At 51.1% G+C, this 24,688-nt stretch overlaps 3 protein-coding genes across 8 annotated transcripts in view; all 3 read left to right on the forward strand.

Moving 5' to 3' along the window:
* The window catches only part of OSCP1 (organic solute carrier partner 1), a 29,995-nt gene extending 21,373 nt beyond the window's left edge, over window positions 1–8,622 (forward strand). For 2 of the 3 annotated variants that reach the window (XM_047082184.1, XM_047082185.1), the window contains 6 exons: window positions 969–1,072; window positions 1,775–1,903; window positions 2,443–2,512; window positions 3,892–4,031; window positions 5,514–5,577; window positions 5,844–6,191. In XM_047082184.1, the coding sequence (XP_046938140.1) occupies window positions 969–1,072; window positions 1,775–1,903; window positions 2,443–2,512; window positions 3,892–4,031; window positions 5,514–5,577; window positions 5,844–5,960 (624 nt within the window). In that variant the 3' untranslated portion in view covers window positions 5,961–6,191. Of the gene's footprint in view, window positions 1–968; window positions 1,073–1,774; window positions 1,904–2,442; window positions 2,513–3,891; window positions 4,032–5,513; window positions 5,578–5,843; window positions 6,192–8,433 lie in introns of those variants that run through there. The other variant, XR_006962593.1, reaches the window with a different exon arrangement.
* LSM10 (LSM10, U7 small nuclear RNA associated) lies at window positions 5,982–17,886 on the forward strand. 3 transcript variants are annotated; one of them, XM_047082188.1, is made up of 2 exons: window positions 5,982–6,070; window positions 17,090–17,886. In XM_047082188.1, the coding sequence occupies exon 2, from the start codon at window positions 17,113–17,115 to the stop codon at window positions 17,482–17,484; it is 372 nt and encodes a 123-aa protein (XP_046938144.1). In that variant the 5' UTR covers window positions 5,982–6,070; window positions 17,090–17,112; the 3' UTR covers window positions 17,485–17,886. The 3 variants fall into 3 exon arrangements, with proteins under 3 accessions (XP_046938144.1, XP_046938143.1, XP_046938145.1); XM_047082187.1 differs by lacking the exon at window positions 5,982–6,070 and adding an exon at window positions 15,333–15,620; XM_047082189.1 differs by lacking the exon at window positions 5,982–6,070 and adding an exon at window positions 15,404–15,490.
* Window positions 17,887–23,890: 6,004 nt separating this feature from the next.
* STK40 (serine/threonine kinase 40) overlaps window positions 23,891–24,688 on the forward strand; it is a 40,276-nt gene continuing 39,478 nt past the window's right edge. The window contains exon 1 of one of the 2 annotated variants that reach the window (XM_047082258.1): window positions 23,891–23,914. The gene's annotated coding sequence lies outside the window, so the exon portion shown is untranslated. Of the gene's footprint in view, window positions 23,915–24,205; window positions 24,350–24,688 lie in introns of those variants that run through there. The other variant, XM_047082257.1, reaches the window with a different exon arrangement.

Genomic DNA, 24,688 nt, shown 5'->3' on the forward strand with positions numbered 1-24,688 from the left:
ACAGATGAGGAAGCCAGGATCCAATAGAACTGATTAACTACTGCAACCTTGATGGAGTTTCATCTGATCCAGACCTTGACACAAAGTATGCAAACCAGGGGGCGTCTGGCTGGTTCAGTTGGTAGAGCATGTGACTCTTGATCTCAGGGTTGTGAACTTGAGCCCAACGTTGAATGTAGAGATTACTTAAAAAAAAAAAAAAAAAAGCCAACCAGGAAGTAGAAATCAGCGTATTGTGGTGTTTGCAGTCACATAAAAGACCTTCAGACTCTAAGGCCAACCAGATCCAGATCCACCTGCTTGGGCCCCTTTCCACCGGTCTAGCACATGGCCGAAAGCTCAGGCTCCAGAGACAGAAACACAAGGGTTGAATCTTTAGCTCTGCCCCTTCTGAGCTGGCTGGCCTTGAGAAAGTGTCTCAAGTGCCAGTTCCTCATCCTTATTGTTCTCTTTGGCAAGTCCCCTCACTCTGGGAACCTCAGCTTCCTCATCTTTAAAACGAGGGTAATACAGCTCACCTGGAAGACTTGCTGTGCGTCTCAAAAGAAGGTCTGTTTGGAAAAACACTGTAACTCTGTAGGGCTAGTTACGCTGAGTCTTTCTCGTTGTTAGAAGCTCACTAGGGGGGCGCCTGGGTGGCGCAGTCGGTTAAGCGTCCGACTTCAGCCAGGTCACGATCTCGCGGTCCGGGAGTTCGAGCCCCGCGTCGGGCTCTGGGCTGACAGCTCAGAGCCTGGAGCCTGCTTCCAATTCTGTGTCTCCCTCTCTCTCTGCCCCTCCCCCGTTCATGCTCTGTCTCTCTCTGTCCCAAAAATAAATAAAAACGTTGAAAAAAAAAATTAAAAAAAAAAAAAAAAAAGAAGCTCACTAGGTAACACCCCCAAGCCATTACACACTTTCCATCCTCAGAATGCTTATGTCTAGGAAAATATACCAAGAAAAATGACAAGAAGTGTATTTTTTCCCAGGTATCCTTATTTCTAAAGGACAAAGTTCAGAATTCCAACGGTCGCTTCGTGTTGCCGGTGTCTGGGCCCGTTCCCTGGGGAACTGAAGTTCCTGGACTCATCAGGTGAATTCTCAACAGTAATTGTCAGACCAATGTTTGGGGTGCCAGGAAACCCACATGCAGGCCACCACATAGAAAGTGCCGGGTTCCTACCCACCCCAGCCTTCCGTCAATGAAGCACAGCAGTTAGAAGGTCAGGTTCTCGGGGCGCCTGGGTGGCTCAGTCGGTTAAGCATCCGACTTCAGCTCAGATCACAATCTCACGGTCCGTGAGTTCGAGCCCCGCGTCAGGCTCTGGGCTGATGGCTCAGAGCCTGGAGCCTGCTTCCAATTCTGTGTCTCCTTCTGTCTCTGCCCCTCCCCCCTTCATGCTCTCTCTCTGTCTCAAAAATAAATAAAAACGTTAAAAAAAAATTTTTTTTAAAAAGATACATAAAAAAAAAAAAAAAAGAAGGTCAGGTTCTCATCCCAGCTAGGCCACTTAGCAGACACTTGAGGCCAACCACCCAGTTCTTCAAGATTCACTTCCTCATCTATGAAATGGTTGCTGTGAGAATGAATAAGATAATAATGCTCTGAAGTGCTTACACAGCACCTGGCACCTCACATGTCCTTGGTGAATATTGTTATTATTACCTCAACCAGCATCTTTATCTTGAAGGAGTGCATGAATCTCCTTTTTGTCCTGTAGTACAAAGAATAAAGAAGCCTCCAGGACTACCCAAGCTTGGAGAACATCCCATCATGTCATACTTTGTATTGTAGAATGTTCGACAGCAAAGGCAAAGAAGTGAAGAAGGTAGAATTCAAGCATGGTGGAAACTATGTCACTGCACCAAAAGAAGGTTCTTTTGAACTTTATGGAGACCGAGTCCTGAAACTGGGAACCAATATGTAAGCACATTCTCCCTCTCCGAATGAATTCAAGTCTGAGGGAGGTCACTTCATTTTTAAAAACCTGCTTGACTTCCCCTATGAAAACCCCTGCTGACAAGTGAAATAATTTCCCCTCAGATACAGTGAATGCAGAGCCCTGACATTTTCCAAGGGCCCCCAAGATGCCCAAACATCAGGTAACTCAACAGGTTGAAAAATAAATAATTTTAAATAGCCACGGAAGAGCACTAGCCAAAACCCTTGTTGCCATGGAGATCCAGAATGGCGTGGCCTTCACGTACTGTTGACGTTTTTTTCAGTAATCTACATTACTTTGCGAGAAGAGCCATTTCCACCTAACTTCACAGGTATTTTTCTTTGGGAAGCCATGAAATCTGCGTGGTTGCTACCCACTTAGTTATATTCTGTAATCCTGGCACATTTCTGGATGCTTTTTAATGTCTCAGGATAAAAGTTAACGTGCTGTATTTCTGAGTTAGAAACAAGTCGGTGTAAAAGGGCTGGAAAGTGTTTTCACAGTTTTCTGTTGACACCAGGTACAGTATGAACCGGCCGGTGGAAACCCACATGTCTGGGGCATCAAAAAACTTAGCTCCACGGACCCAGGTGAGCTTCCGCCCTCCTTATTCCTCTTCAGAGCTTATTTCTAGACACAAAAACCGGGATGGGGAGAAGGGTGGAAACTCTAGACTTCAAAGCCAGCCAGTGTTTCCCTCATTGTTTACACTCTTCTCAGTTCAGCCTTGCAAGTACAAAGGTTTTTAATTGTAGTTTCTCATGAAGACTTCCAGTGATCTGACTAATTAGGTAATTTCAGCCTTGGCTCAACCACCATAATTAAGCTGGAACCACACACCAGGACACGTGAAACGGCATTGTACCCGTGCCACTAGGTCTGTGGTTGCTGAGTCTAGCGCTCGTGTGTTCTGATCATTAAACCGTCCCTTTGCAGTGCTACCCGACATAATGATGTGGTAGCTCCGTTCAAAATGGGGTTTTAGATTCTCTGAATGCCATCTTTATAAATTTTCACAGCATTAGCTACTAGTGAGCTATAGGACAAATCATGAAATAGTTATGTGCAAACATTGATTGAATGACTTCTGTGGGCTGGGAACCCAGGGACACAAAGCTGGCTTAGAAGGAGAAATGGGCCCACAGACCAAGGTGTCAGTATAAGCAAAGGCACCAAGGGACAAGAGAGCCTAGTGGTGTTTGGGGGGAGCGGGGAGGCAGCGTCTCTCCCACGTGGCTGGGTCATAACGCAATTGAGGCAGGTGGCCGGAGAGCCGCCCATACCAGGACACTGGGGCCTGATCCCAAAGAGGCTTAAACAACTTGGACTTGTCATTTAGGCAAGAGGCAGAGGGGTTTATCTCAAGCGAGAGAGAAGTCTACTTGAGATAATGGGCTGGTGGCAGAGCGACAAAAGAAAGGCAGAGTAGCGGACGAGGCAGAGCAGGGGGCGGCTGGGTTAGAGGAGCCGGGGTTGGAAGGAGGGGTGAGGGTTGAGCGGGGCCAGACAGCAAGAGGAGGGAAGGGATCCCGGGTGTGTTCACCACAGTCACCACCTGAGGGCAGTGTGGTAGCTCCGATGGAAGCAGTGCCCTTGGACCTGGAGCTTTTGCTGAGGCTACTTGTAAACTCAAGGGAACTAGACTGACGAAAGAGGAGGTAATGTTCTTCCTCTGCAAGGAGGAAGGTCGTCTGAGGAGAACGGGGATCCCTGGGGGCCCTCCGCTCATCTTGAAAGTGTGAGAATCTCTGGTTTGCTGCCTTGCTAAGGGTCCTTCTTCTTCTCATGTGGATTATTTCTGTTTTGGTTAAGCCTCTTTTCTATGCTTTGTTTGGACACATTTCTTCCCCAGATAATGTAAAGAGTCATTGTTTTGCCTTGTTCTGTAATACCACCCTGGGTCTCCGGGGTCTCAGCAGGAAATGTGATCACCTTCATGTAGCTAAAAATCATGAAATTGTTTCTGCAGGAAAACATTGCTCCAAACCCTCTTGCTAAAGAAGAGCTGAATTTCTTGGCCAGGCTGATGGGAGGGATGGAGATTAAGAAACCCAGTGGCCCTGAGCCAGGATTCCGGTTGAATCTCTTCACCACTGATGAAGAGGAGGAGTACGTTTTAAACCTGTTTCTTACAAGGCATATATAAAAATCCTAAGTGTGATAAGAACCAAAAAAAATGACCATTGTAACCAGTAACACTTAAAATATAGGTGTAAAGGTCACAGAGGAAAAAACAGCACATTCAATAACCTAGTTAAAGAAGAATCCACCAGGGACGCTTGGGTGGCTCAGTTAGTTAAGCGTCTGACTCTTGATCTAGGCTCAGGTCATGATCTCACGGTTCGTGAGATGGAGATCTCAGCTCAGGTCATGGTCTCATGGTTTATGAGATCGAGCCTGACGTGGAGCTCTGCGCTGACAGCACAGAGAAAGTATTCTGTCTCTCCCTCTCTCTCTGCCTCTCCTCTGCGAAAACACACACACACTCTCTCTCTCTCTCTCTCTCTCTCTCTCTCTCTCTCAAAATAAGAAAATAAACTTTCAAAAAAAGAAGAAGAATCCACCAGTATTAAATAGCATGCATTTTCTGGATTCATTCAAGAAATAGTTCTAATGTCTTACACAGCAAAGCATAGCTGAACAAGTATCGGAAGTCAAGAAAATCATAGTAAGAAAAATCTGTTAAGAAACCAGAGGGAGGGGCGCCTGGGTGGCGCAGTCGGTTAAGCGTCCGACTTCAGCCAGGTCACGATCTCGCGGTCCGTGAGTTCGAGCCCCGCGTCAGGCTCTGGGCTGATGGCTCAGAGCCTGGAGCCTGTTTCCGATTCTGTGTCTCCCTCTCTCTCTGCCCCTCCCCCGTTCATGCTCTGTCTCTCTCTGTCCCAAAAATAAAATAAACGTTGAAAAAAAAAATTTTTTAAAAGAAACCAGAGGGAAGTCAGAGCATGAGTCTTCGGGATATGGCAGCCTCCTCCAAAACCAGTAGGGAGAGTGATCCACCCAGATTTATACAAAGCTTCATAGTTTGTAGAGCACGCGTGCATCATTATCTCATGTGATCCTCCTTGCACCCAAGTATTTGGGATGGGAGTTGCCCTCTGTTCCTGTTGAACTAACTTCTTCCGTGCACTTCTGTGTGAGAGTCACTCTGGTGAGTGCTGGGGACACAAAGATAGAGCATAAGACCTAGAGCCTGTCCTCAGTAGCCCGCAGGGTAGGAGGAGAATGCACGCAGACACAAGTTAGTTCAGTGCCGAGTCATAAATGTTCTAATGGAGGATGTAGTGATTGACTTTGCACCAGCAGATGAAGGGAGTTGGCATCTGGGCTTGGTGTTGGAGTTTGCCAAGCAGAGGAAGGGGAAAAACATTCTGGCCAAGTTCAGTACATGCAAAGGCACAGAGACATACAGGGACTTGACTTTCTGGAGCATAGGGTACACTGCTTGGGGATAGGACGGCCAGAAAGCTGGAGGGAAACGGCAGAAGGTGAGGCAGAAAAAATAGGCTTCTAAATTATCAAGCGCCGGTGTGCCACGCTGTCGGGGAGAAAACCCTAACCTTTGACCCATTTCTCTACTATCTCATGCAGACAAGCAGCCCTAACCAGGCCAGAAGAGTTGTCCTACGAAGTTATCAACATACAAGCTACTCAGGTGTGTGCGGGCGATTGCACAAGCCAAACGTTAGTCCCCTCCTCACCTCCTAATAACCTTGAACTTCACTGGCCCTCCCTTCCCTTGAACTTCACTGGCCCTCCCTTCTCTCTAATCAGCATGTATCTAGAGCCCCTAGCCTGGCAATCAGGTGAGGAACTGACCTGCATCACGGTGGCGGAATGAAAATTAAACACCAGGTGCACAGAGAGGCAGTCGTGCTGACACGTCCCTTTCACTGCCTTCCCCTCGTGTTTCTCCAACAGGACCAGCAAAGGAATGAAGAGCTGGCTCGCATCATGGGGGAGCTGGAGGTCACGGACCAGCCGAGGCAGAGTGCCAGCAAGGGGGATGATCTACTTGCCATGATGGATGGGCTGTAGGTGTACTAGCCCGGGACCCTCGGCCCCCTGTGGGGCGGGCTCCCCGATAAGGACCCCAGAGACGCCTTGGGGAGCAACATGATGTCGCTGGTTTTCTTCGGAGTGAGCAGGTACCTCCCGTTCCTGTTTGTGTTGTAACTGAACTACACAAGTCTCCCTCAAGGAGCACAGTGTCTGGAAGGCACACACATACCCACGTTCTCACCAAAATATATTCTGCATTTTAAATTGGACCTTCTCCATTTTCTTCTGGTTTTATGGCAACCATCTAAAGCCATAGGGCCATAGGTTCAAGCCCCAGAGCCAGGAAGGGGGCGCGCCTGTTGCGGCTCTCCATTGCGGCTTTCCTGTGGATGCCTATGGCTCATGGGCACCTGTGAATTGTCACAAAACTTCAGGGCGTCCTGGGATGTACTCTGCCTTGTAAGCGACTTTGAAATGGGTGGGGAAAGCAGTTGGGGCCCAGCTGAGACAGCCCTCCTCTGCCTGGCACCCCGGGAACCGTAACCTCAGAGGCAGAGTAAGTAAGGCCACTACAGGGAACACGCAGCTGGGCCCCCGCGCAGAGCATGTGGGTATCTGTCCTCCTCTGCACACCTCGCTATCCATATGCGGTGTGGGCGTATCCCATACGGAAGCGTGTGCCAAGGAAATAGTTTGCTTGGTATGTACTCTTCAACCCCAGGGTCTTCCTCTGCCGCTTAGTGTCCTTGCCTTCTAAAGACCCCCGGCACGATGTGCTGTGACACCCATCTCAGCTTCACCATCAGTGGCCGGACAGAGCCTTAAGTGAGTGGAATATGTGGGAGGTACACGTGGTGTGGCACTTTCCCTTTCATGTACCAGATGAGTTACTTCCCTTGGCGGGAAGCCAAGTCTAATTGAGATCCATGTAAAATATCTCAGGCCAGGGCAGCCCTAATTGCTTCAAAGAAGGAGCATTAGCCCACCACCACAGGCTCATCCTGGACCCAGTAACTGGCAGGCTCAGGGCCAGCCAGCATCCAGAGGTCAAGGTCCATTCAGTCCCAGGGAAGAAATACCCAGAATGGCAGAAGGCAAGAGAGAAACGGAGGTGAGCCAATCACTGCCTGAGATCGAGCCAGCCACAGGGACCACTCGGGCCCCTCATGCCGTGGCAAGAGTGGAGGCAGACATAGTTCTGGAATGTGAGGGCCAGGGAAGCTGCCTTTAGCCTGCCGAAGGCATAGCTTTTGGGTACAGAAAGATAAATCACTAAATGAACTTAAGTTGCTTCCTATGAATGAAAGTTACACTTCCTTACCTACAGAACCCCCCAGAAGGTCCCTTGGGGAGGAGACGCATATCATGCCACCTGTTAACAGCTTACAAAGAGCCTTCTGTTTTAGCCTCTTTTAAGCACTCTGGCTACCAGTTGGGGCGGCCTGAAGGGGGGACAGATGAAGGGGAAGGCTCTTTCCTGTTCTGGGCCAGGCTCCCACCACACTGCCACAAACCGAAACTCCACGGCCTGCTCCGGGCCTGTCCTGGAGCCTTGGAGGTGGGCCACCAGCTGCTGAGAAGCAGCCACCTCCCTTCACCTATCCCAGAGCCATGTGGATGATTTCAAACGTGTCTGCTTCCTCAATAAATAAACAAGATACAGATCTCTGGTAGGGCAGCCTTGTGATGAGGCAACCTTTGCATTTCATGTCTCTAGACTCGCACAGCTATTGAGAAAAACAAGTTCACTTGCGTGGTGGTTGAGGACATGCAGAGAAAGCAGGGGAGGCAGGAGGAGGCAAAGAAAACAGAAGACGGGGGTTGATCCGGCAAGAATGTGGACTGAGCACTAGCACTTCATCAGTGTTCATTTAAAACCAGGCCCCGTGTCCGAGGGTATCCTAACACAGTATTCAGTGTGTGTCAGGGGAAGGCGTCCCACGGTCAGAGTCAGGACACTGGGCTGTGGCCCCATCCCTGCCTCAAACTCACCATGGCCTCTGGGGCACTCACTCTCCCTGAGCCTCAGTTCCCTCATCTGGAAGAAAGAGAAAGAACTGGTTCACTGGCTTCAAGCTGGTGTTGAGTTTACAGATTCCTTGCCCCCGCCCCAGGTGGGAGCCGAAAACTGGAATCTATACGTATGCCACCCCCCCCCCACTCGATGCTTTGGGGGTAGATCTACTCTTCCAGCTCCTTCTGTGACCGACCTCCTCCCAGCTCAGCTTCAGCCTGTTCCACTCTTGTTCACATAGTGTCGGAATGCCCTACAGATTAGTAAGGCAAAGTTCTAGAAACGTCTTCTGAACAAAAGGTCTTTAATGGCTCCCAGAAGAAAGACGTAAAAAGTTAACAGTGAAGGGGGTAAAAAGGGGTGGGAAAGAGCATTTAGCTCTCAGTTCTAAGAGGAAAGTCACCTCACATGGTCCATGTGAGTATCTAACAATTCTTAAAGGCAAACTCACTTTTTCCAACCCCAGCATGGGAACCAGATCCTGGAGATCCCCAGGTCTAAACAAGGGCACGTTCCTGCGTCCACTTGCACCTGGTTTGTGGCCAGTTTACATCCAGGAGAGAAGCCAACTTAAGCCATGTGAAACCACAGGAAGAGAAATGCAAATTTTAGAAAATACACCTATTTACCATAGTGCCTAATCATAAAGACCCAAATTGTTTTTTTATTAAATATAATTTTTTGCCAAATTGGTTTCCATACAACACCCGGTGCTCATCCCAACAGGTGCCCTCCTCAATGCCCATCACCCACCTACCCCTCTCCCCCCACCCCCCATCAATCCTCAGTTTGTTCTCAGTATTTAAGAGTCTCTTATGGTTTGCCTCCCTCCCTCTCTATAACTCTTTTTTTCCCCTTCCCCTCCCCCATGGTCTTCTGTTGAGTTTCTCAGGATCCACATATGAGTGAAAACATGGTACCTGTCTTTCTCTGCCTGACTTATTTCACTTAGCATAATACCCTCCAGTTCCATCCACGTTGCTGCAAATGGCCTGATTTCATTCTTTCTCGTTGCCAAGGAGTATTCCATTATAAAGACCCAAATTAAAATCTGAAAACTAATACAACCTTTACTTATCCCTTACTCTCTTTGTTTTAGGTCCTGGGTAACTCCTCTTCAGCTGCCAAATTCCTGGACAGCTGACTGTAGAGGGGGTCAAAGGGAGTGTTTACCAGGGATTGGATTGAGGAAACCCGGTCACAGTTGGATCTTCCCCACATAGCTTTGTGATTCGTGTGAAGTAAATTCTCAGATCATAACTCACCCCTTTCAAATGAGAATTTCAAAATGCATTCCAATGGCCCATGGATTGTTTGATACTCTGGATTATTGAGTAATGTAACACTCCCCCCACCACACACACACACACACACACACACACACACACACTCTCTCTCTCTTTTTGTTTCTGGCCTGTGGTGCTTCTGCTGACAAAAATAACATTACCTTCTCTGTTAGTTCCCCGAACCACACAAAACCCTAATTGCATTAGGCCTGGTGAAGCCACACAGCTGGCGTGGGCCCAGATGAGCCGGGAGCAGACCCTGGGCTCCTAAATCCTGGACGTGCACATTTGCCTCAGATCACTCCGCCCTCCTTTGTCTTTACTAAACTCTCTAACTTCCTTTTGAAACACTGGGGCTATTGTTTTTTTCGGGTTTTCAAGAAGTCACGGTAGCAGCCAAGGACCTTCGACACGGGTTTTCTGGGTGTCCTAAAGACCTCTCGGCTTCTGTGACAGCTGCTTCCTGTGCTTTCCCTCATCTCTCCTCCCCACCTCAGTGCGCGTCTTCTATCTGTGCCCTTCTTCCCCTCAGTCACACCCAGCCTCCTTTCTGCACCTCAGACATGGGTCTGAACGGCTGCTGAGGACGCACCCCCAGCCCAACTGCTCCCACCCACACCCTGGGGCTCTGCTTCCCCAGGCTGTCCTAGTTCCTCTCTGCTCACTCGACCGTCTGTCCGCACTCCAGGCTTCCTGGCCGGCTCCCCTCCCCTCCTTCCTACATGCTCCCGTTACCACACAGACCCCTTCTCCCCTCATCCAGGCTCTGCCTGCTCTGCCAGGTGCGATGGCCTTCTCTCCTCCCCATTCCCCTTGGCCTTTGGAAGGCTCTCGGCCCTGCTAAGCTCCATTTGCTTCCCAAAATTCTCTCCCCCTTTGGCCCCGGTGGCTCACATCCTACTTTGTGCCCACACTTCCCTTCTCTCCCTCGGTGGCTCCTGACGGAGGACTGCCCAGCATGATACAGATGCTGTTGCTGTGGGCATTTTTCAAAGGCTGTCAGAATGGCCAGGTCAATTGCCAGATGACCCCAATTTCACCCTTAGCCTCTCTCCCCGCCCCTCACTCTCCCCTCGCCTCCCCCTCCCCCTGCCCCCTAGACCGCCCCCGCAGCACCCAACCTTCATTCTTCTGCCAAGCGTTTGCCTCCTTTTCTTTCCGAGGCCGTTACTCTCAACTCTTACTATTGACTCACAAATCTCCGTGACCCCTGTCCTCGCCTCGGCTGCAGGTTCACTTTCCCTGAGATCTTCCACATCACCTCACAACTCGGTGTCCAACACTGACATCTTCGCTTATTTAGTACATTTACTTCACTTTCTTTTTTTTTTTAATATATTTTTCAATGTTTATCTATTTTTGAGAGAGAGAGAGACAGAGTGCGAGCGGGAGGGGGCAGAGAGAGAGGGAGACCCAGAATCCGAAACAGGCTCCAGGCTCTGAGCTGTCAGCACAGAGCCCGACGTGGGGCTCGAACTCATGGACTGTGAGATCGTGACCTGAGCCGAAGCCAGAAACACAACCGACTGAGCCACTCAGGTGCCCCACATTTACTTCACTTTCAAAAGGCATAGAGAAACTTCTAAAATTAGATATAATACAGAATAGGACAGTTTTCCATAGAAAAGGACTAGAAGCAAGAAGTTACCAAGAACATCCGACCGCAGAGTCCAATGCCTGGCAGCAAAGTGAGCCGCTAGTCACCAGTGCATCTTCTGAGCACCGTAGAGGGGTTTTAGGGCACTGGGTGCTGAGCTGGAGCAGGTGACCTGGGAACTGCCCTCTTGGGATTCTGTGATTCTCCAACAATTGGAAACTGAACCATTAACAGCTCATCTAAAGGGAACATGGGAATTCAAGGCTCCTGAAATGAACTCAATTCAAGTGGGCCCAGCACTAGTCTAGGTTTTGGGTTGCAAAACATTGAAACCAATTCTGGCTACTTAAGTAGAGAAGGAATCGACTTACAGGGCTCTGGGAACGCACAGTTGTCAGGAAGACTGAAGAACCAGGAGAAAATGGCCAGGAAACAAGGGTAAGCAGGCAGCAGAGGAAAGGACGCTGGCACCAGCAGCAACCCCAAGAATGAGGACTGGACGATGCCTAAAAAGTCCATGCTGGTTTATGTCACTTGCTCCAGATTTAGAACCTGGTAACGCCTGAGTTTAGGTCATCAGCCCATGCCATAGCCAACAAGGATGAGAGACAGTATCTGGCCCTGAAGTCATCTGGAGTGGGAAGCCAAACCCCACTCAAAATGCGTAGCATGCCTGATTTCCCCAACTGTGGGGAAAGGAGTTTAGTGGCTGAGTAGCCAAAAAATGGGATCTCCCCCACAGGGTCATTCCACCATCTCTCTAGATAACCAGAGTTAAAATATAAATCATTGAGGGGTGCCTGTCTGGCTCGGTCAGAAGAGCATAGGACTCTTGATCTCAGAGTCGTGAGGTCGAGCCCCACAATGGGCATAGAGAGTACTAAAAAAATAGACTTAAAAATTTTTTTTTAGTCATCGATTTCTCCTCCTCCCACCCATACTCCAGATCTAATCAGCCTCCAGGGAGTCTTCTTATTCCATTCAGTCTTTAACATTCAGCACTTCTTTCCATTCCAACTGCTGCCATCTTCATCCAGATCCCTATCACCTTCTCACCACATTCATAAAGCTGGTGTTCCTCATGTAACTCTGGTTTGTAATGTGAAGCATTTGGGCCTCCTCAGGCTTTCTCCCTGTCTCAACACCCAGGAGACCAGTAGGGGAGAAAGTAAGATTTACATAAATAAGGGTGCCTGGGTGGCTCAGTCGGTTGGGTGTCTGACTTCGGCTCAGGTCATGATCTTGTGGTTTGTGAGTACAAGCCCCGCATTGGACTCCGTGCTGACAGCCCAGAGCCTGGAACCTGCTTCGGATTCTCTCCACCACCACCCCCCCCCACCCCGGCCAAAATAAACGTTAAAAAAAAATTGTTTTTAAGATTTACATAAATAAGTATGCAAGTCTGCATACAACAAGCAAACATACAGCAAGCAATATGCTATAGGGGTTAGGAGTGAGACATCACTCCCAAACAGGGTTATCGGTGAAGACTTCAGAAAGATACAGCACTTGAACCAGACTTTGAAGTAGGGATTGGATTTAACATCCAAAGACAAGAGAGGATCCCAGGCAGATGGAGCAGGATAGCAAAGGAAGAGGCAAGAGTTCAGGGCTTGTCTGAGTTGCTGAGCGGCTAGGTCTAACTAGAAAGGAAGACAATGGGCCTCAAATTGTAGTGTGCATTGTTGGATGTGCAGATTCCCGAGCTCCACTTCTGATTCTGTGAAACAAAGCATTCCATTAAGGCAAGTTGTCCCCATACCACACTTTAGGAAACACTGGTTGGAGGGTTTGAGTAGAGAACCTGAAAAGAGATCCAGCTGGAAGGTGAGGTGAAATCAAATCAATGTCAGCACTGGAACCTTTATTCTGTTAATTAATCAAAAGTTTTCTTAGCAGGTAAGTAATATCATAACTGTGCTTTGAATCTGTTGGCAAAGATCATGAGACACACAGGCCAGTAAGATGGTTTTCATAATGAATCAAGTGAGAGAAAGTGGGTCTCAACTAGGATGGCGGCAGTCAGAATAAAAATACAAGTGAGGGGTGGGAGACGCACTTCCAAGAATTTGCAGGGATCAGTGACTGACAGGTGTAAGGAATAAAAAAAATGATCCAAGTGGGGCGCCTGGGTGGCGCAGTCGGTTAAGCGTCCAACTTCAGCCAGGTCACGATCTCGCGGTCCGTGAGTTCGAGCCCCGCGTCAGGCTCTGGGCTGATGGCTCGGAGCCTGGAGCCTGTTTCCGATTCTGTGTCTCCCTCTCTCTCTGCCCCTCCCCCGTTCATGCTCTGTCTCTCTCTGTCCCAAAAATAAATAAAAAACGTTGAAAAAAAAATAAAAAAAAAAATGATCCAAGTTATCATATTTATGCGAGGTGGTTGAATGACTGAAAACTGGTGGTAGCAACCACAGAAATAGAAAAATTCAGGGCAACAACTGATTTGGGAAGAACTTGACAAATTTATCTTGTAGACATGCTGAGTTTCAAGTACCACTAAGACACGGGGGCATGAGCAACAGACAGCTGGAAAATGGAGTTTCATAGAGTGGACTGTGCCCGTGATCTAGACAAGAAACTCAGCACATAGTAGTTGACAACATGGATAGATGTGACCACGTCGAGGGTGGGGCTGGGAATACAGCCCAAGAGAAAGCACACGTGTTAGGAAGCAGGAGAATGAAATGGGGCTTAAAAAGAGAGGGAGAGAGATGGGAGAATAAACAACCAGAGATCCATAAAACCAAATGATACAATGCCCCCCGTGGGGGAGGAGGGGCGGAATACCAAGGAAGAGAATGGACAATATAGTCAAGCACTAAGAAGGATCATGAAAGTAAGGACTAAGGAGAGAAAGGTTCTCCTTATAAACCATCAGTAACCCCTGCCAGAGAAGTCAGTGGAGTCTTGGAAGTAAGCCAGATCACAGAGTTGAGTGAGAGGATGACAGCCCTAAGACAGAGTAGCGATTCTCAAACTTTTTCGAAGTGTGAAATAAAATTATAATATTAATTCATTGTAAAAGAACAATAATAGACCCATTAACATATTTTTGTATAAAAATGACTATTTTGCGGGGGGGGGGGGGCGCTGGGTGGCTCAGCCCTTTAAGTGTCAGACTCTTGATTTCAACTTAGGTCATGTTCTCACGGTTCATGAGATCAAACCCCACGTCCGGCTCTGTGCTGAAAGCACAGAGCCTGCTTGAGATTCTCTCTCTCTCCCTCTCTCTCTCTCCCTCTCTCTCTCTCCCTTTCTCTCAAAAATAAATTCATTAATTAAAAATAATTTTCAACTGTATTTTCAAAAAGAAAAAAATTGATGGGAAGAGTCACATTGTGCTGTGTTCTTGCAAATCTCTTTAATGCCTGTCATAACAGAAGTCAGATTTTCATATGTGCTTCTGCGTTCAGTCCCTTGCAATACGTTGTTTTGCTTGAAGTGCATGCAGGAAATCCAGCCTCACCAAGATAGGAAATTGGACAAAAGATTACACTTAGAGAACCACGGGTGTAGGGGCCTCCTGAGAAGTTCCTTGTGTGGAAGATTAGGAGAACCAAGAGCAGCTTGCATGGAGGAGGAAGGCAGTTTCTATTTTTAGGACAAGAGAGACCAACTGTGATCCTTGGGAGAAGGGGAAGGCTTGTGGGGGAGCTGGAAATCAATGAATGAGAGTGAAGGACTGAAACAAGCCTACACCTTAGGGAGCCAAGTGCTTTCATGTATCAATGAAGGTCAATTCTCCGAGATTGACATCCTTTTTTTTTTTTTTTTTTCTAATGGGGAAATTAAAGCTTTTACCAAATGACCTCTGAAAAATGTAAATCAGATCATGTCACCCCCACTTTGATACCCCATCAACTGCACTTGTAGAAACTGAGGCACAAAAAGGATAATTAACTTGTGAAAAGTCAGCAGGGAGCAGATTTGAAGCCAGGCACTGCGGCCAGAGCCTGCACTCCTAACCGGGAAATCCAACCCCTTACCTTGGCTTACCAAGCCTTAAATGCTGAAGCTCTTGCCTTCGTCTCCCACCTCTTGGCATACTACTCTCCTGTCTTACTGGCTTTTCCGTTTTTCCAAATTGGCGAGCGCCATTTCCCCCAGGTCCTTTGCACAAACTGCTCCCTCTAATTGAAGTGCTCCTCTCCTAGTTTTCACAAGGTTGGCTTCTTGTCATTGATCTCAGCTCAAACGTCACCTTCTCAGGACACCCCTGACCTTCCGATAAGAAGCCACCCAGGACTGAAGGACTCTTATAATTTTCTTGTTTTGTTATGGACGCCCACCCTCAAGTAGTTTTAAGGGTTTCCAGATCAGGGGGCTTGTCTCCTCGGTCACCGCTGTTGTGTCCAGAGCCTGGGAGGAAGCCTCAATGAACATTTGTTGAAAGAATGAATGACTGCCGGGGAAGAGAGACTCCCAAGACGCAGGCCCACAGTCGCCCGTGCGCGAGCACGCCGCCCGCGAGGCAGTCTGGGGATTGTAGTTCCGAGCGCCGCCGCAGTGGCGCGGGCCGGCGCAGGCCGCGCTCTCTATGCTCCGGGAGGACCGAGCGGCCAGGCTGTTGCCATGGCTTCCTAGTCCCGCCGCGGGAGGGAGGCGGCCCCGCCAGGCGCTCGCTAGCTTCGGCAACTAAGCCGACCGGGAAGCGGAAGGAATCCGGCGCGGTGGGTCCCGGACCCCGGGGCGGAGCGCGGGGGCGCCCGGAACCCCGGAGAGCGGCGGGGAGCGGGGGAAGCGCTTCCTTCCCGATTTGCGGAGTAGATTCCATCTCCCCACGCCCACCCCCACTGCTCCGTGAGTAGAGGTTCTTCGCCGTCCCCATTTTCCCGATGGGCCAACAGGCTCGACGAAGCCAAGCGGCTTGCTCGAGGTCGCCCTCCTGGGAAGTGGCAGAGCCCATCCTAAAGCCCAGGACTGCCTCTTTGCAGTCACCGGGCAGCCCTAACCCTCGCTTGGGCGCATTCTGGTGAAGCCTGCGTGGGGGGTCGTTACACACACACCCCCGGCCCAATCCCCCCATCGGTGGTGTGGTCTGGCTTGCCACGCTTGATGCTGTCCTGCACAGCCCGGCTCGGGTTTGAGTGAGGTCGTAAGGAGGAAGTCCCCACCACCTCCCACTCAGGGTCTGAAAAGAGGGGATAGACGAGACAGTCACGTTGATACAACATCAGGGCGTGTTGAAAGCAAAGTACGTTCAGTGAGATTCTGTTAGCCTCATTTAGCCTGTGGTTTCATAGATGTGGAAACAGGTTCAGAGACATGAAGTAACTGCCCTTGGTTTACAGAGTTTGTAGGTGGAGTGAGGATTTCAACCTATTTTTCTCTGCCTTCAAAACCTATGTGTTTTATATGCTGCCATGTTTTTGGTGTTGTTCTTTTTCAATTTACTTAAATGGTGGCTGCATGGTGTAGACCAGTCATTCAGGGAGCACGGGCCCCAGACCAGCAAGCCACTGTTAACTAAGAACATGTTAAAAATGAACATTCTTGGGCTCCACCTCAGACCTACTAAGTTTGCAAGTTGGGGGGGGGGGGAGTCCAGCTTTCTGCATTTTAACATGTCCTCAGGTGATTCTGATACTCACATTTGAGAACTTCTGGTGATTCATGCAGGGGTTATGATAAAGTGCAGATTCTTTCTGCAGGTCTGGGGACAGACCAGAGATTCTGCATATCCCTAACACGTGCCTGAGTGATGCTGAGAGTTCCGGTCCACAGACCGTATTTTGAGTAGCAAGGGTGTAAACGACATTTAGAGCAGCAGTTCTCAAACTTGGATGCACGTGAGAATTAGTTGGGGAGCTTTGAAAAAGAGGATACCTGGACCCCACCCCTGACCAAATGAATCAGAACCTCTGGGGTGTGGCAGCAGGTAAAAACTCACCAGGTGACTCTAACATGCGGCGAGGTTTGGGGAGTACTGGTGTGGGGTTTGGAGTCAGGCAGTCGTAGATTTGAATCCCAGCACCTCCGCTTATCAACCGTGTGACCTTAGGCAAGTCACTTAACGTCTCTTGGCCATATTTTCCCTACTTATGAAGTGAGTAGGAGTAATTCTTGGCCTCGCCGGGTAGCGCGAGGCTTCTGTGAGATGTGTAAGGCACCTGGCATCGAAGGGTGTTCCACAGACACAGAAACCGGGGAGGTAGGCAGACTTGCAGAAGTCTGCGCTGGGAATTACGCGTAGGACCTGTTGGAGGGGAGTTGGCGACTGGGCCCGCTCGCCTGCTACAGCTCCCGTCTGTGTGCTCCTCCTCCCGCAGCCGACAGCCCTCGGTGTGGAAGAATGGCCGTGAGCCACTCGGTGAAGGAGCGGACCATCTCTGAGAACAGCCTGATTATCCTGCTGCAGGGCCTCCAGGGCCAGGTGACCACGGTGGACCTGCGCGACGAGAGCGTGGCCCGCGGACGCATAGACAACGTGGACGCTTTCATGAACATCCGCCTGGCCAATGTCACCTACACGGACCGCTGGGGGCATCAGGTCGAGCTGGATGACCTCTTCGTGACAGGCCGTAACGTCCGTTACGTCCACATCCCGGATGATGTGAACATCACGGCGACCATTGAGCAACAGCTGCAGGCCATCCACCGGGTGCGCAACTTTGGCGGCAAGGGCCAAGGCCGGCGGGAATTTCCCTCCAAAAAGTATAAATGAGCCGGCTCGACAGCAAGCCCCCGTCCCCACTCAAGTTCCCCCGGGGTTCTGCCGAGCCAACCGCCTGCGCAGCCTCCCTGCCCAGAGCCCAGAGGGCGCGCGGGGCCAGCCCAGAAACGGGTGTCTCTGAGAGACACCCCTGTCACAGCTGCCTTTCGCAGGGTCCCATCTCCTAGGCCCCCCCTGGGATCCTGTCTCTCTGCCTGTGGCCTTGAGGCAGGGGACATTGATGACCTTGTGATGATTTGCATCAGAATCTGATTTACTGATTTAGGGAATCTGCCAAGTAGTTTCCAACCCTCTCCCAGTGAGAGTTACCAAGTGTACTTAGCCTGGGCCACCCCTCAGTGTTCCGGTTTCCCACAGTTGTTTTTCTTTCTCATAAAACTTGGATGCAAACAAGTCCATGCCGCGTGCTTCCTGTGACGTGTGCTGGGCTCCGTCTTGTCCTGCCTAGTAGGGCAGTGGCGCTCACACTTGCAACAGATTGCAATCACCTGTCCCACCATCAGTTCAGATTTCATTGGTATGGGGTGTAGCTTCTGAGGTGATACTAATAAGCAGCAGGTTTTGAGAATTGTAGGCAAGTGCTTCAGTCTGGCCACATGGAAGGTGGCTTTTTCGGTGCAGATTCTCTGTTGAGGAGGTTGTTCGTCTCATTGCTCTTTCCTGAGGTAGAGAGGTTGAGGGAATCCTGGGCCCTCCCCTCAAGTGTGGCAGCTCAGCCAACAGCAAGAGATCAGGCTCCAGTTCTGAGAGTTTTGGGGTCCTCAGGGAAGAAGGGGTGCTCAGGGGTAGAACCCAAGTCTTTGTTGTAGCTGCCTCGCGGCCATACCAGCATGACCACAGGCAAACGACCATCTCAATAAAAGCGGCTGTGTCTTCATCACATCTCCACAGAGCAGCTGCCGTGTGCCAGGCCCTCTGCTGAGCACACATTGTCGAATAAGATTTGGTCCCTTCCAAAGAGGGGCTTACAATCTAGTGGAGGAGGTGGTCCAGAACCACGAGATGAAATCCAGCCTGAGAACCTGCTGCGCTAGAGTCCTGAGTAAGGCAGGACCTTTGGCCTCAAGATGCTTTCATTTCTTGAGGGGGACTTGAGAGGAGCGTTCACTTGGGCACTAGCAGCCCGAGGGCCCTGCATTCACGTTCTCGCCCAACGTGAATCAAAGTGTCGTCCTTGGACCGCCTCATCAGAACCAACTGGGATGTGTCTGGAAAAGCCAGTTTCCTGGCTCCAATCTGGAACCCAGGGATCTGCCTCAGTAACATCCACACAGCCACCCACCATGATTCTTCTGAATACTGTGTATTTCATTGCCTGGAGGTCCCAGAAGTCCCCAAGACTTGACCTTTGCCTTCGGGAGAGAACAGTGGGTCCTAGCAGGGAGAAAACAACTGTTTCCAGGCCCCGCTGACGGCTAGAGTTAAGGGGAGCGATGCCACAGGGTGACTGCTGCTAAGAGAAACCAGAGGGCAGGCACGGAAGGGAGGCCCTCGCTGTGGAAATGTCTGTGTACTTGCGGGAAGCGGGGGAGCCACCCCATCTGGAGTAATGAACTGGCAGGGAGTCCCACAGCGGCCCCCATTGCAGACGTTTCCCACATGTCTGCAAATGTTTCCAAACTTGAAGAGGGCTCATGCTAGGAGTGTGGCCTGGAGATGAAGGAGAAGTCCAGCTCTTTTAAAGGGTGTGGCGGGACTTCTGCAACCTCGGCAGAGCAAGGAGGATCCCCCAGGCCGGGGAGGGAAGTGGGAAGGACAGTTGAGAAGAGGGGCTCAGGCCAAAGCCCTGTGTCCTCTTTCCAGAAGCATCGTGCGCCAGACCCCGATGGGCCCTCCGTCGTCCCCAGATGAGGTGCTGGAAGGATAGACCAGAAGGAGGGGAAATGGGCCTGCTGAGACACGCTCGTGCTGAGCCCCTGGGATAGGGCACAGCGGAGTCTTTAAGCCCCGAGGATATGGGTCTCCTGGCATCTGGTCCTGGGTTGTCGGGGGGAAGGCTGGAGGGAGGGAGGTCAGTGCCCACCGGCCTGTGGCAAGCCGAATTCCCTAACTGCTGCCCACCCTTCGTGCCACAGGTATCACTAGTGACAGTGCCAGCTACTGAGGGAACATCAAGACAGACAAGGGTCCTGCCCTCAGGAAGCTGACATTCTAGACGGGAGACTGACAATAAAAAAAGGAAAAATTCTTACAGTTGTCATGAAGGAACTAAACAGGGTACTTGAGAGAGAACACGGAGGTGGTTTTATTTTGGAAAGTATGGTCTGAAGAAGCAAAATGTAAACCGAGAAGGAGACTGCCATTTCAAGAGCCAAGGGAAGGCAGGGGAAACTAGCAGTGCAAAGGGCCTAGGTGGGAACGCTTGGGGGCTGGGGGCAATAACAGAGCACCACTGTGACTATCGGAGGGGGGAGAGGCAGGTGAGGCTAGAGAGAGGGACGGGGCTGGGGCATGTGATACCAAGCCTTGTGGGTAAGGAGTGTAGCTGGTTCCAGTTTCCCGTGTGTGAGAAATAGACCTTGAATTTTTCCTAATTCAACGGAGTTCCTATGTCACCCCATTCAGCCAGAGTGGCAGAAACTTAACTGCGGTCGATTCAAAGTTCTCCTCACTTTCCTTGGAACTGGTCGAAAGTTAGGGCATTTCCTCTTAACGTGCCCAACGTCGGAAAGGCGGTCTGGTCTGGTACTCATCCAATCACACATCCACTGAGATGTCCTCATTTTCTCCTGGTCCTTTGTCATCAGTCTGCTAAGGCTACCACCAACCCAAAGACCCCTTCAGGAGTCACCCATACCCCTCTCAGCGTTCAGAATTTTATTCTGCTTTTCCCAGGAGATTCTTAGGCCCTTGGGCTAGATAGGCCCTGTTTGCCCAAATGCAGCACACAGCTGTTTCTTCGGAGGGTTTTGTTACTTCCTGGCACTCCCCCCAGGAAAAGAGCACAATTCTTCGTGCTCCCCAGTCCCTGAGACCCAGCTGACACTGTCCAGCTGAAAGCTGAGGAGAAGCTTGTCTGTTCTCAGGGACCACCCTAAGTCTCAAGTCTCCCACATGCCCCTTGCTACAGTTTTCTAAATTTGTACGTGCACAGACATTCTCCCATTCCTCCCTGAAGGCTAGGCTTTCGGAATTCAGAAGCTAAAAATGAGCTCTGCATTCTGTTGCATCCTTTGTTTCCCGAAGCAATGAAGGCAGAGCAACCTAACTATCTGCATAAGGAAAGGAAGGGACACCAAGGAAAAGATGAAAAACCCATTTCCAAATGTTGTCTTCCCCTTGGGTTTGTTTTGCTACTCATTGCTTCTTCATTCAAGCACGTGCAAAGACCAACGTGGGGGGCCCAGCTGATGACTGAGCCCCCAGGAATTCTGAGTGCTCAGGTGGGCTGGTGGGTCCCCACCTCGCCCTGCCTTCCTGGAAAGAAGAGTGCAGGGTGGAAGGGTCTCTGTCATTCGGGGCAGGGGACTGCCAGGGTGGGCACACTGCTTGAAGTTCAGATCTCCCTGGGCCCATACAAGTGACAGAGCACCACCGGCTGTCAGCTGGCTGCGACACGAAGAGAGCATCCAGCTCACTGAGTTCCATCCTCAGCTGACGGGGCCCCGAGGCAGCAGAGGTCCCTTGAGCTCCTGTCAATGTTCCAGAAAGGACCCGGAGAAACAGCACATGGTATGTGAAGGGTGACCAAGCTGGTATGCTCTCTGCTTCGGGCTGGAGTTACCCCGATCACAAGCCCTAGCGGCTGTAACATGAGGTTATAATCAATAAAAAAGGAAGAAATGACTTGATGTAGGTTTAGAGGAGACAAAATCTTATCAGATATGAGGCTCATGAGGGAAGTTTGATGGCAAGGAGACTGGGAACCACTGACCCAATTCAACTCTGTCATCTTACAGTTTAGGAAACTGAGGCCTGGTTTCCCCAGGGGGAAGGGGAAGGGCTCTCCCCAGGTCTCATGGTGAAGTGAATGGCTGGACGTCAAGATGGCCATCATAAATAGCTACCGCTTGCTGCTGATTGTGGGCCGGGGCCTGGGCTGGGGGCTGCAGGAGGGCAGAGCCGTAGTCTGTTTGGTCCCCCTGGGTCCCTGCCATCTAGCTCAGTGCTCTGCACATAGCAGGCACACCATAAATCTTCGTGAAATGGAAGAGTCCTCTCCTTTCATCATTACAACAACTTTGGAGGTGTATATTAATAGTTTCATTTTACAGATGAGCCAACAGGCCCAGAGAGGTTACGTGACTCGCTCAAGATCGAAGAGCCAGTGACCAACACGGTGGGGATTTGAACCCAAGCCTGTATGACTCACACTCCGTGATCTTGACTACTGCATTACACTGTTCTGCTTCCCACCACTCCCGACATCACACCGATGGCAAAGATAAGCAGTGTCTCCACTCACCTCAGTGGTGGTGCCCACCGGGTGTGGTGCTGGCATTCAGAACTTGTCATACCCGGGCCCTGGGGCTTGGCCATAAGGAGAAGCCAGAAGCCAGCAGTGAGTAGGGTTCGCTGGGTTACAGAAGCCTGTGGAAGCTCCTCAGGGTTGAAGGTTTCTTCCTCTCCTTCTGTGATAGGCAGATCCGCCTATACCTCGTCAAGCAACCATCTCTGCTGTTGTGACAGGCGTCACTTTGTTATGGCAGTACCATCTGCCAGTATGCCCAAAGTTGGAGAGCCAGCAGGCAGCAGGAGAGTATGTCACCGTGTGTGTGTGTGTGTGTGTGTGTGTGTGTGTGTGTGTGTGTGAGAGAGAGAGAGAGAGAGAGACAGAGAGAGAGAGAGAGATGCAGCAGTCTCCTCATGTTGGTGGTGTCCTGAAATGAAATATTTTTCATTTCCTCTGGCTGGCACCTTTCATTTCTATTCACTACCTCTCCTCCCCTCTTTTTCTTCCTTCTCCTCCTCTTCTTTGTTAAAATCCTATATTTTGAAGCAACTGAAGGTCTGGGGGGGGTTGGGGGAGGGGATGGTGGTGTCAGCTCCAAGTGATTCATCTAGCTGATAATTAGAGCCCTGGAAAACCCAAAACTCACTCATTCCTGGCAGTCAGGGCTTCCGGAATCCCTAGGCATTTCCCTTTGTCAGGCACAGAAGCTGGGGGGCTGTGGCCGGGCCTCTTTGTACCTGACTCAGTCCCGAACTTTACGGAAGCCCTGTAACAGAAGTGAGTGTGAGCACTCTTGCTGGCCAGGTCCCGTGAGAAGCTGTTTCCATACTCACTGAATCTTCTCAATGATCCTGTAAGGCGTTATCCCTATTTTGACAGTCTGAGAAGGTCAAGGAACTTAACGTGGAGTCACTCAGCTTGTGGGAGATGCAGCAAGGACTCAAATCTAACCCTTTTGGAATCTGCCACACTTGGTTCAAATCACAGCCCTGCCATTATTAGCTATGCGCCTTTGGACAAGTTTCTTTCCCTCTCAGAGCTCTAGCTGCTGCATCTGTAAACAGACTCCCAACACTGATGTCTCTAAAGTGCTGTAACACAGCAGTGGGAGCTGTTTTGATTCCTGCTGTCACTTAGCCCCATCAGCTTAGTGGGCACCAGGCATTTAGAGAGACAAAGAGACGGACAGGAGAAAGCAGCCAGACTCAAGTCACATCACCTCTCATGTCCTGGCACTGCCTGTGTGGAGACGACAAATGCATATCCATGTGCACCTGGCCACACGCCCCTAAGAAAACCCAGCAGTGCACACCGGCTTGGACACATGTGCCCACACATGGATACAGAGTGCCCCAGGAGACAGCTGGAAAGACACCCACGAGTTAAGACAGTCACATGCGGCCAGCACTCCGGCTCACACCTCTGAGACAAAGGAGTGGGGTCATGGCTGTTGGTGCTGCTGCCACTGAGCCCTTCTAGCTGCTTCTGGGTGCCAGAGGAGGGAAGCCAGGCTCTCAGAGGGCCCCAGTGAGTCACCCGTCTGATGCAATCCCTTTAAAGGGCTCATCTGCTGGTGCAAGAAGCTGATTCATGGAGGGCGTGGTTGCTGGAGGAGGAGGAGAAAGGGACCGAAACTGCAGCAGGAGGGACTGAGGCTAGATAGCTGGAATCGTTAATAGGATCTTTTCACTGTAAACCTCCCTGGTCAAGACTCCAGAGATCTTTAGGCTGAAGCAGGGTTTCTACAAAGGCGAGGGGCCCAGAGGGAAATAAATTGTGAGGGCTGAGACAGGAATTCTGTCATTTTATTGAGCCTAATTCCAGCGCTCTTCGCACACGGCTCCAGAAACCGAGAAATGGAGATCAAGGAAGAGCCATTTCTCTGACAAATGCACTGCGCTGGCCGATCTTCCAGCTGCGGAAGACTTCTCCAAACCCAGCAGGGCGAGTGTAGGGCACTCGAGGTCCTGCGGAGTCGGGGCGGGGGCGGTGTCTGCGTCCCAGCCTCACCGCAGACGTAGATAAGCGGTAAGTACCGCCCCTTTAGAGTCTCAGTCTCCAATCGTTTCACAGGTTTCGGCCCAGACCTCACTCTGAGCCAATCGTCAATCGGATTCCGGACTCTTGCCTGAAGGCTTCCGCCCATCTTCAAGATGGCACCCCAATCCGGAGGCCGTGAGAGCGCAGACACAGGCGAGGGGCGGGGTCCGGGGAGAGGGGTGGGGCTGCGGCTCTGGCCCGAGAGGAGGGGGCGGTGCGTCACTTCCGTTGTCAGGTGGCGGCGCCGCAGCCATGGAGGGAGGCGGCGGCGGCGGCGGTGGCGGCTCGGGTGGCTGCGCTGGGAGGCGGCGGTGAGCGGCTCCCACGCCCCCGGCCCGGCCCCGGCTCCCCGGGACGGAGCGCCGAGCAGTCCTGGCTCCAGGCTACGGACTATGGGCGAGCAGCGCTGAGCACCGGGGGAAGGTGAGGGCGGGGGTCCCGGAGCGGGGAGCCGGGCGGGGGGTGCGGGTTGGCGCGGCGGGCCTCAGCGGCTGTGGCACGGGGACCGGGGTGACAGCCCGAGGCCGTCCCGGTGCGACAGAAATGGCAACAGTGAACGCCCTCTCCTCTTCTGGGGTCTGCCCTTCCTGGGCGGCGGGGGCGGGGACTGCTGCGCTCGGGGTACCGGGCGGCCTCGGGGAGCCTGGGTCCCGCCGCAGCTCTAGGAGGTGGGCGCTGCCAGCCTTGCCCGGAGTCATTCGGCTAGTGAGGCCACCGACGTTTGAACTCAGCCAGGTCTTCCCCAGGAGACACCCTCTGCCT

The sequence above is a fragment of the Lynx rufus genome, unplaced genomic scaffold (assembly GCF_022079265.1).
Source record: "Lynx rufus isolate CCGP_SWC_20201006 ecotype Redwood Valley unplaced genomic scaffold, mLynRuf1.p SCAF_2, whole genome shotgun sequence".
In the NCBI taxonomy this organism is placed as follows: domain Eukaryota; kingdom Metazoa; phylum Chordata; class Mammalia; order Carnivora; family Felidae; genus Lynx; species Lynx rufus.